Source organism: Gallinula chloropus, assembly GCF_964237585.1.
Source record: "Gallinula chloropus genome assembly, chromosome: 4".
Classification (NCBI taxonomy): Eukaryota; Metazoa; Chordata; class Aves; order Gruiformes; family Rallidae; genus Gallinula; species Gallinula chloropus.
In genome coordinates, this window is record NC_140088.1 from 90,497,268 (window position 1) to 90,511,645 (window position 14,378).

Genomic DNA, 14,378 nt, shown 5'->3' on the forward strand with positions numbered 1-14,378 from the left:
GAGAGTTCTGCTTTACTGTATTCTGGTTTTCTGCTACTGGTTCTGCTTTTCTGTCTAGGCATTTTTTGCTCTCCTGGTGTGTTTGAAAGGTGTTGAGTGGAATTTCTGGAAGGCAAAGGCCAAGCGTGATGTAACAGCTGAGTGTGTCATAGATTGAGGTCGATCTCACTATAATGAAGATGAAATGAGACCATTTTAGAGAGAGAAGGCATCTGTACAGTCTCTTGCCAGAAGGCTGTGAAAAATGTTTTCTGCTAGAGTGACACAAACCCTTCCTAGTGAGTTAGGGCTGCTCAGAAACCCTGCGGAGGTCCTTAAAATTGCTTCTTTTTGACCGATCTTCATTCCTTGTAGTGTTTCATGACAGCTTGATAAAGTTAAACTTCAAAGCAGATACTTCTTTCATTAAACAGGCATCATTGTAAAATGGTACACTCCAAGCAAGAATTGGTGGGGGTGAGTTCAGTACAGGCCTAGGACAGCTTTTTGGGCATTGCAGGCTGCTGTCAAAGGGCTTCATAGCTCAGTGTTAAGGTTTTACAGGGGAGAGGAGCAGCAAGCAGGATGTTTTATTTACAAGAGAAAGATGAGCACCAGAGCTGATGGGAGGAAATGGGATTTGGATTTGTCCTTGCTGCGTGTTTTGCTCGTTACCCATGGAGAGTAGCATCACCATCTTGGTCATCACTCTAAAGCCATACGTGGGCATGAGGACTGTTGTCATCACAGCCTCATTCATAGAATCACAGACTGGTCTGGTTTGGGAGGGACCCCAAGGTCCACCAACCTCCAGGCCTGGATCTACACAAGGTTGCCCAGAGCTCCATCCAACCTGGCCTTGAACACCTCCAGGGATGGGGCATCATTGCCTTAGGTTACCTGAGTGTTGTGCTGTGTGTATCTATATTTTTCAGACAAATAGACTAATATTTAGTGCTAAACTGAGGAATTTTCAATAAACTTTGCTCTTTCCAGGAAAGAAAAAAGTAAACTAAATTTGTATTGTAAAGAACTTAGTGATGTGTGTGCTAGCGGTGTCCTGGACCTTCTGACTCCTAAGGATGCAAGAGGTGACAAATGAAGCAATTCTACGTACGGTTGAAGTATTTTATTAATCAGATTTCACTGTAATAATGTAAAATCTTCTTTATACTCAAAATCTTGTAAAGTAAAATTGCAGACCAGTTTAAAAGCATCTATAAGGGTTCCTGAAGGTAGTATGTCATAGCTTAAAGCAGTGGAAGATAATCAGAACAATACATTTAATTATAATTACCAAAGTGATTTCTGAGCATCCTTCACAAAGGGGCTGGAAGGGGAGGCTGATCCCACCAGCTGCCAGAGCTGTGCCATTTGGTGAGGGCATTTCTGAGAGCTGTCCTGACGTGGGTATCCCTGCCTCAGAAGTGCAGGGGGAAGAGGGGTGCAACAACCTGGGTTTGGAATCTACTGGAAACAATTATTTAGTTGACAATGGAGCTACTGAAATGTCCATGAGCAAAGATTAAGTAAGTTTTGTGTTACTAATATTGGATATTACTAAAGCTGTATTATGAAGCACATCTGATGACTCAGGTCTAGGCCCTTCCTAACTGACAAGGCAGCTGATCCGTGCGGTATTTATATAGGACCTGGGGGTCCTGGTGGGTGACAGGTTGGCCGTGAGCCAGCAGGGTGCCCTGGGGGCTGAGAGAGCCAATGGGATCCTGGGGGGCATCAGGAGGAGTGTGGCCAGCAGGTCACAGGAGGGGATCCTCCCCCTCTGCTCTGCCCTGCTCAGGCCCCACCTGGAGTGTTGTGTCCAGTGCTGGGCTCCCTGGGATAAAACAGACAGGGATCTCCTGGAGAGAGTCCAGAGGAGGCTACGGAGATGCTGAAGGGCCTGGAGCATCTCCCCTGTGAGGAAAGGCTGAGTGAGCTGGGGCTGTTCAGCCTGGAGAGAAGACGACTAAGGGGGGACCTTATTGTTTATGAATATCTTAACTATGGGACACAGGGGGACATGGGCAGCCTCTTCTCAGTGTCTGTGGGGACAGGACAAGGGGCGATGGGCTCAAGTTGGAGCACAGGGAGTTCCCCACCAATCTGGGGAAGAATTTCTTCCCAGTGAGGGTGAGGGAGCCCTGGGACAGGCTGCCCAAGGGGTGTGGAGTCTCCTTCTCAGGAGATATTCAAGACCCATCTGGATATCAACCTGTGCAACATGAGCTAGGGACCCTGCTTTGGCAGGGGGTTGGACCCGATGATTTCTGAAGGTCCCTTCCAACCCCATGAGTCTATGATTCTATTTACATAGTGCTGCTCCTCTTCCCTGCTCCCTTCATCTGACAGAATTCAGTTTCTTCTCATAGATTTCACCCAGCTGCTGAAACGCCAGCAGAACGTGATCGTTTGGATCATCACACAGTTCACTCAGCGATGTTCTGTTTAAAGAAAAACCCAAAATGTTTCATTTCAAGTTGTTTTAAAGACAAAATAATGTATCCTATATTAAAAAGCACAAGTTTTATCATACCCAATAGACTTGATAAGGAGTGAGAAGTCCTTGAGTGAGTAGTAAGCATCGCCTTCGTTTAACCTAAAGAAAGAAAAAAATCCAAGTAGCTGGGCACTGTAAGGCTCTGCTTTGCCTTTAGTGCCCCCTGGCACCCGGGTTGGGTAAGGACATGGGGAGCAGGGTTCCTGGCCTCAAACGCTGTTAGCTCAGTGGGAAGAGCTGTGGAGTAACCCTAAGAGTGAAATAACAATGCTGGCGAGGCACATGTTTCTATAGTGATGCTGACTGTGGCAGCCTCGCCAGCGGTACTCGGAAAGGCAAGTTACTGGTGGGGGTTTTGGGAATGCGGTTTCTGCTGGACCTGTCACACTCCCCGCAGCACTGAGCAGGACACCCCATGAGCTTCCTGCAGGTGAAGAGCACCCTATGTTTTGCAAAAAGAACTAAACTCCACTCCTAGTAATGACAAATACCATGTTTGTAACAAATTACCATCAGTTTTGTGTGGAAAGGAATATAGTTACAGCCAGTTTGGGGCTGGAAGGGACCTGCCGTGGGCAGGGACATCTTCCACTAGACCAGCTTGATAGAACCCAGGAACATGTTAAAGTCAGAGAGAGAGTTTACTCAGCTCTTGGTGGTGTGGAGCTCGTGCCAGACTCTGCTGGTGTGACCGTTAATGGTGCATGGACTGTGTCATCTAATTGTTCCGACGAGAATCTTCCCGGAAGAGCTGACAGAAATGTAGGTACCACCCTGTGCGCCCCACAGCCCCCTGAGGGAGTGGAGTGGGGTACTGCTCAGGTTATTTGGGGGTCTGTCAAAGGTCTTCAGAAGGTTTTGGGTTGTTTGGGTTGGTTTTTTTTTCAGTTGTTTTCCCAATCAAAAAGATGAGGCAAGTCCCTAATGTGAGGGATGAGGGATTTCAAGGACTTGGTCAAAAAATAAGCACAGAAACAGCTCAAAGGAGGAACTGATGAACAGTGGTGAAAGCAGCAGGCAAGAGAGCACAAAAGATAAGATTAAAGCTCCAGCCCTGGAAAAGCCAGACTGAAAGTGATGCAGGAGCCCATGGTACGTGTGACTTTCCTCTCTCAAACATGAAAGTGTGATGTGGTATGGCAGCTTGGGCACAGGTTTCAATGGGTGGTTTTGTTTGTTTTTTTTAAAGAGACATTCTAGTGTCACTAAATTACCAGGACAGGTTGCTAGGCGCTTATAAAAGTTGAGGAAAAGAGGAAGTATGGAAGCAATGCTGACACAAATACTGAATTGCTGGCAAATTTTGCTTTGCTGCTGTAAAAGTCAGGTTTCTGAGGTGACAGGTCTTCCTGCACCAGGAAAGAGGTGATCGTTTGCATGCAGCATGCAAGGAGAGCGTTTGAGATCACACTGTCACACATGATAACCTGTGCTGCTGAAGTCAAGACTTCCCATTTACAGTGCCATTTTCAATGCCCAATTAATACTTGTGCTCCGTGTTTGACCCTCATTAAAATACTCGGTCTAATCCTATTTAACAACTATTCCATCCCTAAAATGTGGGCTTTAAAAAGATGTCCTAATGTACCTCGTTGTAAACAGGGCTGTGGTTAGACCGTACGTACCAGTTGTCGGTTGTCAGTGCAGTCAGACAGCCGTGCTTATAGAAGTCCAGCGCGTACGCGTTGAGCGGCTGCCTCCTGCCTTGGTTATCGTACTTGTTCAAATAAAGAAGGGGGCAGTTGGTGATGTTAACTCCCAAGGAACGGAAGACAGCCTGAAAGAAAAGACAACCACCACCAGGAAGTATCTGCTGAGTAACTAGTGTGGTTTTGTTTACGTGTCTGTTTGGTCAAACCTGCGCTTTTATCCCCACAGCTGGAATGTTTCTCGCTTCTAATCCTGGGCCACTCCCAAGACCTGCCCAAATCCATGGACGTTAGAGACACAGAGGAGAGTTTGTTCACCAGGTGCCTGCCAGTGCAGCTCGGGGCCATCCTGAGTACTTTAAAGCTTGATTTCTCTTGGGCTTTAGACAAGGATCCTTCCATGTACATAGATTGTGTGTTCAGACTCTCGGTGATGCTCTGAATGTATTAACAACCCTAAGCATGGAGCACTGTAGGCGTGAAGGTGAATTTCACATCACTAGTTGTAGGATTGTTTTCTGTTACAGGGTTGTGGATAAATCACAGATGCCACAGAGCCAATGTAAAAGATGGCAGGAAAGTGCAAACTGAGAGTAAGTGTGTCAATGTATATCACAGTTACACTAATTCACACGCTGTGTAGCATCATCGCTGAAGTCCTAGCTGAGAAGAAATGATCAGTGCCATCATGCATCCTTTTGCTAGGATCCTGGAGGCTGTATGATTGATTTGGGGGAAAATCAAACCCAAAATGAAACTCCCAGTGTGGAGAAAAACTGGGGCATGGGGTTTGTGTCTGAAATCTTAATTTACTTGTCTCTGAGTCAGCAGGACCAGAGGCCTCGCAAGAAAGCAAACTTCTTACAGATAATCTATTCCTGCATCCATTCTGATTCTTGTGCTGTGGCAAAGGGTGCTATTCAGAGCTGATGATTGGGTTATTTGAGCCTCAGAGCTGTCAATTTACAGAGAAACAAGAAGATTGTAATAAAATAAAAAAAATTACTGAACTGTAATAAAATCCTACACCCCCCCCCCCCCCAAAAAAAAAAAATCAAACACTTACTTTATTAATGATCTCCCCATGAAACAGACTGTTGTCAACCACTCCAGCTAAGCAGGCGAAAGGCGAGATGGCAGACACGCGCTTGGTGGTGTCTATGAAATGGGATGCTAGCTGGGAGCCGTGCCAGCTCTTGGGTGTGAAGTCTGGGGAAGAAGGTTTGGGTACAAGGTAAGCTGAGTGGGTCCCAGCTCCCTTTGCAGCTCAGCAGGCAGCAATAGGAAGAGGAGTTAAGCTAAACATAAATCCTTGATATGTGTTTGTGTCTATTGTTCATAGAACCTTTATGCAACCGAGCCCAGTGTTTCCAAAAGCTTTCTAGTGGGGAGAATCATTATACCCCCACAGCCCCACTTTAACGTTTCTCCTTGACTCATTGGTAGCCACAATTGCTAGCACAGTGTTGTCCCAAAACCAAAGGCACTGTTACTACTGTAAGTCGTATTTTACCTCCACCTTTTACTCTGTCCACTGCTGAAGAAAACCTAGGGGTTTCAACCTGTAGTCACAGTTCTTGGTAGCTTAACATCTGTTGGTTTTGTTCCTAGCCCCTGGACTCCCAGGCAATCTTCTTCTGGAGATGTGGGGCTCTGAAGAGTGACTCTGCTACCTAAAGGCCATTGCTGGGGCTTAAGTGTGAGAGCTGTCACCAGCAGAGGACGCATTCCTGCTCTTACCTCACCACAGCATTTCAGTAGGCTTATGTCACTTCATTCACCCTCTGTACCTGTGTAGTCCCAAAGTCATTTGAACTTTGGATTTTGCTTTTCTAGATAGAAAGTTTCTCTTTCTCTCTTTCCCAATTATCCTTAGGCTGCAGCCTTTCCTGCTCTGTGTTCTGCTAAGTCTGTTGTAGTTCAAAGTTGTGGCATTTGGAAAAAGAGCTCAGCAGCCTGACCCACGTTTTGTTTTTGCAGTTTTGCCCCAAGTTACAGCAAGTCCAAAAGTCTCTCCCACCTCTGGAAATGGAGGTGAACTGATCTCACATTTCTTTTTCTGTAAGTCTATTGGAAAGCATTTCTTTCCAAGTGAGCTTCAGCAAAATGGGTGAGTGCAACCATGTTACAGCTCCTGTTTAAAGAAACAGCTTTCCCATTCACAGAGAGTAGGAAATTCAATGCCCACAGCTCCCATGCTGGGTAGAAGTATTAGCAACACTGATATACATAGAAAGGGATGTATATCCTGAAAATGTAAAGCAGTTCCTGCATTGCTCTTCTAATGTGGAACCCCAGCATCCTGGGATTTACAGCTCTGCCTGGCCTATGTTTTTCAGGTACCGTATCCAGGTGTGAGGCCCCTCCATAGTTGGAATAAGCAATCTTAAATTGAATGTGAGAAAACCATGATTTCATCAAGTATTGCTAATGTTACCCCACTACCCAGCATGTTTCAGGGCTCTGTACCAGACATGCAAGTGGTTGTTCACCATCTCCAGCCACAGGTATTGTTCAACTTGCTTTGCAGAGACAACAGAAGCCCCTGTACCAGCGTAGGAAGGAGGCTGAATGAATAAATACAGTTGTCTGCTCTAACTACAGGGCTTCCTTACCCAAAAAATAGTGGTTTTGAAGTGTGTCAGTTTTAGAGGAACAGAATATATTATGTTGCTTTTGTATCTCTCTTCCAGGAGGTAACATGAAATTATGTAGCAGTGAAATATTTTTCACCCAACAGCAATCCATACTGATTGGAAGTTTTATAGTCATGCCTTTTCGTGCTGCTTTGGTCACTGGACATCACTCCTTGGCAGAAGTAGCTTGGTAGATTAATAAATGGTACAGTGTTCTTCTGTCACTTCACTTTTAAGGCTGTTAAGATGTTGAAAAATCTAACCTTTATAAGACTGAGGGCAACTCAAGTAGCACAGACATCTGAAGATCCATAAATGGATTGATGGTTAGATTAAAAATGCTTTTATTCAATAGTTACACTTAATATATATTCCTTTTATAAAATATTCCCTTTGATTTTTATTTCCTCTACAAGATAATAAAAGAATAGCAACTAAAGCCATCCTTTTCCTGTACAAGATATCTACCATATACAGTATAACCTACAGTGCTTGTAAAACAAAAGCCAACATGTCTCTGCTTGCATGGCTTAAGTCACAATTGTTTCTTTACCAAATCAGAATTAAGCCAAGGTTCCCAATAAAATCAATTTCACAAATTACAAATATGCATTAATTTTTCACTCCCTACCTGTCTTTGACAGTGGAAGCCTGTATTCCTGTTCCATATCTGCCAGCTTGGCAGTTGACAGAAGGAAGTGAGCAAAGTTCTCCTTCACTGTGGTGTTGTACTCTCTTACAGCATCTGCAAAGTCTTTTGGCAGATCTTCCAGAAAGACCTGAAATAACAGGTAGATTTTTCAAGAGGGATAGTTGTAGACTGGCATGTACGTGAAGCATTGGTACACACATAGCCTGCTAGTAGACAGAAGGAAAGAAAACAGCTCCAAACTTGACCAAACCCATCAGACTGCCTGGCCATCTACAACCAACAGATCTTAAAAGTGAACACAAATTTCAAGCAGGAAAAGGCAGGGGAAATAAGTATAAAACTCCTGGATTTTTACTTACAAAATACTTGGCAAGCAGTGCTATTAAGGACATTTCAGTCAGCTAAAAAGGGGCTTTTGAAGGGCTGCCTTTCCCAGATGGTGTTTCCTGTATCTTGGTGTTCAGCAGGTCCCTACCAGCACCACATTAGCCATGGCAGGCCTGGAATCCTCCCTGCATGACTAGCCCCTTTTCAGAAATAAATTACATTTTTCCCCTTGGAATGCTTGCTGGGAACCAGCCACATCTTCATCTGAACAAGATTTCTTTGTTGTTCCAGGCATACCTGTGTGCTCCAGAATTTTAAGGCTTGGCATAGCAGAGCCAAGAGGAGCACATGATGAATGTTTCTCCTTCTGCCTGCACACAGGGTGGGTTACACTGCACAGCTAATGTTAATGTTAGCAGGGCAAGCATCATCCTACTTGTGGAAAAAGCCCTAAGCCCACAGCATCACATACCACAGAGCATGCTGGTGTCCCCATGGGTCACTGGTACGTGTTGGTAAAAGCTACAGCTCCTTAGACTGAGACAGAATCCTAGCAGAGTAAGGAGACAAAAGTAAACTGCCATTTGGGGAAGAGATGCCCCAGTTGTGTATGAAGAGATGCTGCGTGGCTCATATACACCTACACAGTAACTGTGTTACCATCTGTCCCTGCCGAAACATACCTGAGCAATCCAGGACTCATTTACCCTGACACTCCAGTGCTGCTGCTGCTGTTAAATCAAGGCTTCAGTATTTTCACCCAGGAAGGACTTCTGTTGTTATTCTAGTACTTGTGTGTAGGTGAGGTAGGTGAGGTAGTGTTGGTGGGAGGGGGAGCTTGGGAGAGGGTGTGTGGTTCAGAGTGGGCTGCTGTGAGAAGAGGCCAAGGGCTGTCCTGTGACAGACATGGCCAGCTCCACTGGCCCCACCATGGGACAGAGCTGAGCCCTCAGGTTCAGCACCTCTCTGAAGACTTAAGAAAGGTCCAAAATACCACACAGAGAGTGAGAATCAGCAGCAGTAATGCAAAGATCAGAGGAGGATGGGGGAGGGTGCTCCACGTGGTAGAGCTGAGATTCCCCCACAGTCTAGAGAAGAGATCACTGTGGAGCAGAGGTTTCCCTGTAGCCCTCCCAGTGGAGATGGCCATGCTGGAGCAGATGTCCACACTGGAGCCTGTGAAGGACATCCCACACCAAAGCAGCTGGATGTTTTCTGAAAGAGCTCAGCCTATGGCGAGCCCACACCAGAGCAGATGTATCCTGAAGGACTGCAGCCCATGGAGAGGACTCACTGATGCAAGGATGAGGAGGGAGCAGTGGCAGAGCAAGCTGGGAATACATTGACTACAACTCATTTTTCATCATACCTGCACTGCTTGGGGCAGGGGGGGAAGAGGTAAAGAGGTCAGGAGCAACAGAGAAGCCAAGGACAGAAGGTGGCAGTGAACTTCTTTTTGTTTCTCACTAACAAAATCCATTTTAATTGGCAACAAATGCATTTTCCACAAGTTGAGGCTGTTTTGCCTGTGATGATACCTAATAAACAGTCTCCCTGTTCTTGTCTTGCCCTGTGAGCATTTGTTTCCATCCTGTTTTTCTCCCCTATCCTGCTGAGATGGAGGAGCAAAAGAGCAGCTGGGTGGGTAGCCACCTCCTGGCCCACCAGACCACTGTACCGTCCCAATGACACCAGTCTAACTGGCCAAAGAAAAGCAGCTCAGAGGTGGTACACAACATGAATTACAGTGAAGTTTTCTCTACCTTTGACTGGCAAAATGTGTTTTTATATTTTGTTGAGCAGGCTGGAAGGTATTTTCTCCCAAACAGGTTGGCTAGAACAAGCACTAGCTTTTCCAGGACATCTTCTGAAAAATTAGTTGAGCCTGTGTCAGAAGAGAAAGTACTTGGGTTAAATAAAGTGCAATTAAAGAAAGAAAGAGAAGATTATTTTTACTTAAAATTAACTACTCTCCAGGAGTTTCCTTCCCTGCTTCCACTGTCATCACAGAGATTATGGAAAACTGTTGGATAAAGATCAACTCTTTACATCCAAATCTCTCTGGTAATGAAGCAACTGTCACAGATAAAATAATGCTGTGTTCCTGTATGTTCCCATTCTGCAGCAGATGACAGCACACTCACATAACAAGACATTTACAGCACTTAATTTTTTAAACTTGTTGCTATTCAGAGTGGCCATCCATCTTATGTGCTGCATGGCACTCAGACCTTGCTCTGGAGTTCGAATTATTGGTTTTTCCACGTGCAGCAAGCTTTCTGACCTCGTGAGAATGCCTGCCAGACAGCCAACTCAGGTTTGTGGCACTAGCGCTGCCACAGCGTGCCCTGGCTGTCTCAGGCAGAAATAGCAATGCGGGTGGGGGCAGAGGCAGGGGTGTGAGGAGGAAGGTGAGCAAAAGGTGGCAGCAGCAGGAAGACATCCAGAAAGTTTCCTGCTGGGGTTGCAGAGCCTGTCACAGGCAGCAGTTGCAGTGCATGGAGCCTTGCTTACCTTTAATTGGGCGGCAGAGTTTGTGGAATAAGCCTTTCCTAAGGAAGCTCACCAGAACAAAATTTGAAGGTTCGTAATAGTACAAGTGTGAGACAAGCCCAGCAAATCCTCTGGGGTGCCCTTTCTGGTCCAAGTAGCACTATTTAAAAGCAAAAAAAAAAAAGCAGAGTTGTGAAAAATGAACTTGTATCTGACACAGAGCCAGAGTGCTGGCATTCAGAGCAGACATTCAACTTCATGAACAGGTACTGATTGGGACCATTCCATTGCCACTGAAAGGGAAAAAAATTGTCCTCACTGAAAAACACATCACCAAATATTTGAGGAATTCCATGGGAGATCTCTAGCTCCCTGTTCAAAGCATAGATCTTAACTTCTTTTATGAAAAGAAACCTATTAACTCAAGTGTCAGATGGAATAAAAACAGAGCAACCAGTGATCTGTCAAACATGCTGCTGCAAGATGTTTGGGTGTTAGAATCACAGACTGGTTTGGGTTGGAGAGGACCTCAAGGATCACCTAGTTCCAACCCCTTGCCATGGGCAGGGACACCCTCACCAGCCCAGGGTGCCCAAAGCCCCATCCAACCCGGCCTTGAACCCTGCCAGGGATCCAGGGGCTCCCACAGCCTCTCTGGGTACCCTGTGTCAGGGCCTCCCCACTCTCAGAGGGAAGAATTCCTTCCTAACATCTAACTCAACCCTGCCCTCTGCCAGCCTGAAGCCATTGCCCCTGTCCTGTCACTAGTTTCAGAAGATAACAGGACAAACTCCTGGAATAAGCTCCATTAAAGGCTCCAAGTTCTAGGCCACATCTCCTATCAGCAATCACTGCATCATGCCCTGTAAGTGGAGTATCCAGAGAATTGTCATTATATGGTTACTCTTTACATATATATGTACAAACTTCTCTTCAAGGGGAGTATGGGACTTGTGGTCTCACATGTGTAGGACACCCAGCAGAGGAGGCAGCAGCAGAGGTTAGTGCTCCCCTGGGAACAGGATGGGGAAACCTGGGCAGGGGTGACTTGTTAATGGAATCACACTACTGGTGCCTCATACTGCCCGTGGCTCTGGGCCATAAGCCAAAACAGTTCTCTATGCACAGAAATACCCCAATGCATAGAAACACCAAGAGGGTACCTGTCAAATTGATGCAATTACTATGGAGACACACACCACTAATTTTCAGTCTTCTCCAAGACCCACTTCCTAAACTTTTCTTAGAGATATAATTTCTGCTAGTGGTTCAGAACTTGTATGACACACAGCATGTTTTAAAGCCCCATCATTTCACATGTGGGCATTTTCGTATGCAGCATAAACACACTACTCTTACTCCTTAATTAACTTGTATTCAGATAGACAGAGTTGGGGTGGTTTAGCCTGGAGAGAAGGCTCTGGGGGGAGCTTATAGCCCCTTCCAGTCCCTGAAAGGGGCCTGTAGGAAAGCTGGGGAAGAACTGTTCCCAAGGGCATGGAGCGATAGGATGAGGGGTGATGGGTTTAAACTGGAAAAGGGGAGATCTAGGTTGGGTGTCAGGAAAAAGTTCTTCACTCTGAGGGTGGTGGGTCACTGGCCCAGGGTGCCCAGAGAGATGGTGGAGGCCCCATCCCTGGAGACATCCAAGGTCAGGCTTGCTGGGGCTCTGAGCAACCTGCTCTAGTGAAGGTGTCCCTGCTCACTGTAGGGGTGGGACTAGATGGCCTCTAAAAGTCCCTCCCAACCCAATACATTCTATTGTTCTGTGATTCTACACTATAAAGATTTTCCCTAATGAATTTATGCCATAATATAAATAGATCAGAGTTAACCTCAGACTTAAAGCATTCTGATTTTACCTGTTTCCTTAGATTTCTAACAGAAAGAAGTCGCCTGTTACTGTGGAATATAACACACATGGTTCTTTACACATAAGCATGCTAACACAAGCAAATGAGAACCTGGAGATTTAACTACCACCACTTACAAGGAAAAGTTAAAAACCTACCTCTTTGATAAGAAATTGCAAGGAAAACATAAAATAAATTTTTAATATTTCAGCATTCCTTTCTTTCCTGAAAGACATCAGTGAGTGCTGCAGCACCGACAATGCCTGGACAAACAGACAGAAGGAAGAGACAGACATTAGGAATCCAAGGGAATGCTGATCTTGTAACAATATCCAGCTTTTACACGTTTTTCATCAACTCATTTTCAGGGTAAAAACGCTGGATGGGGATTTATGTTGTGTTTTAGTTTCAGCTGAACACCAAACTCCTGGAAACGCTGTGAAAAACTCCATCCTCCGGATTGCTGATGTTTGCAAAGTTAATTACATGAAATTCATAGAGGGATCTAGAAGACAAGGATTTAAACATCATTCAACTAAAAGCAGGAAGTTTTGCATTATTCCTTACACTTTAATGCCATTTTACTATTGAACACAGAAGTCTACCAATTCCTTGCATCTGAATTCCTCCAGCGAGTCCTTGAAAATGCATTTCTAGATGCTGAAGTGGATGTGCTTATCTGAGGGTCAGAGTTTCTTCATAATTACAAGGCAGTTTCTTAATAACGACAATAATTAATAATATCTGACCAATTTATAATCATCAACACAGGTTGTTTACTTAAGTGACTGCATTAAATGGCAAGAATAAGAGTTCTTCGTATCAAGAGAGTTACTATGGGGATTTAAATGAGTAATATGTAGAATTTTCTCATAGTTTCACCTGTGATAGCAGATCCCTATGAAAGTGTCTGTTCATATCTTTTCCTCAAATAAAGCTGAAATTTTAAATATTGGAGACTCCTGATTCTCCAAGTCAGTGAGAATAGAAGAGAATCAGTAAAAATACTTTCCTGATAGTAACATTCTTTCTGATGGTATTTTTGGGAGACCTCCTTGCTCTCTCCAGGTCCCTGAGAGGAGGCTGTGGGGAGCTGGGGCTCAGCCCCTTCTCTGATATACCCAGTGACAGGATGAGAGGGAATGGCTGTGAGCTGTGCAAGGGGAGGGTCAAGTCAGAAATGAGGAGACATTTCTTCTCCCAAAGAGCGGTTGGGCATTGGAAGGGGTTGCCCAGGGAGGTGGGGGAGTCACCATCCCTCAGGGTGTTCAAGGAGAAGTTGGATGAGGTGCTTGGGGATGAGGCTTAGTGAGTCATATGGGTGGCAGGGGGACAGTTGGACTAGATGAGCTTGAGATCTTCTCCAACCTTTATGATTGAGATGTATTGGAAGGAATAAACACATGAAAAGGGGCAGAACAGTCCTGTGGGGAAGATGGCACTGGTATTAGAAGCAGTACAGTGGAGTTTGAAATTCATTTGGAGGCAGAGTGCTTACTTCTGAAGAGCTCCATTTTCAGCTCATGTTCAGAACACATTCTAATTTAATTAGACTGATATTAAGAAAAAATATCAAACCTTTGCTCTGGCATCTGCTTCATCATCAGCCTTTGCTGTCAACAGCATGAGTCTCAATATTAAGGAAACAGTCAGAGGGAACTGGCCTTTCAGCTGAGGCACGTTGGATTTCATAAGTCTCTCAACTTTTGGCAGTGGGATATCATAGAAGAAAACGTTTCCAATCAAATCTCGCCCCCGCCTCCCAGCACGTCCTGACATCTAAGAATAAATTATTTAATAATTATATTATGACAACAACAAAGAAATTAATTTTAAAATAAAAAACCCCTAAGTTGTATGTTACTGGTGCCATCTATGTGGTATTAATAAAGAATTTTTGCAGAACTGTTAAAATGACACGTGCAAAGTGTTGCACCTCAAATACAGCTCGTTTAAAACTATGGTGGGTTTATTTACTTTTTTTAATATGAACTCCCAAATCCAATAAAAGCCCTAAACGCTGGCCAGGATACTTACACTCTCTCACATGCCCCTTTAACATTTATATTTCTTCCAGGTAAGTTTTAACTTCACTTATACCTGTCCACCAGCTTTGTTTTCAAGATCCATTTAGCTCTGAATTATTTCTGGGTAGATTTGAGGCAGAGGCAGTCTTAGTATGAATGAAGAGCAGAGAGTATGAATGAGGGACGGAGAGAAGCTGTCATTTATGTGCAGCAAAAGGGAGATGCACATCTACGGAGGAGATCCAGTGGCTTTGAGTCTGAG

At 44.8% G+C, this 14,378-nt stretch overlaps 1 protein-coding gene across 1 annotated transcript in view; it reads right to left on the bottom strand.

Annotated features, from left to right (window-relative positions):
* Nucleotides 1-2,320: 2,320 nt before the first annotated feature.
* Nucleotides 2,321-14,378, bottom strand: part of DDX60 (DExD/H-box helicase 60) — a gene marked incomplete at both ends in the record, with an annotated part of 38,995 nt that continues 26,937 nt past the window's right edge. The window contains 9 exons of the mRNA XM_084263291.1: nucleotides 2,321-2,423; nucleotides 2,516-2,578; nucleotides 4,105-4,256; nucleotides 5,195-5,337; nucleotides 7,396-7,543; nucleotides 9,507-9,628; nucleotides 10,258-10,396; nucleotides 12,248-12,352; nucleotides 13,668-13,868. Of these exons, the coding sequence (XP_084119417.1) occupies nucleotides 2,321-2,423; nucleotides 2,516-2,578; nucleotides 4,105-4,256; nucleotides 5,195-5,337; nucleotides 7,396-7,543; nucleotides 9,507-9,628; nucleotides 10,258-10,396; nucleotides 12,248-12,352; nucleotides 13,668-13,868 (1,176 nt within the window). The remainder of the gene's footprint in view (nucleotides 2,424-2,515; nucleotides 2,579-4,104; nucleotides 4,257-5,194; nucleotides 5,338-7,395; nucleotides 7,544-9,506; nucleotides 9,629-10,257; nucleotides 10,397-12,247; nucleotides 12,353-13,667; nucleotides 13,869-14,378) is intronic.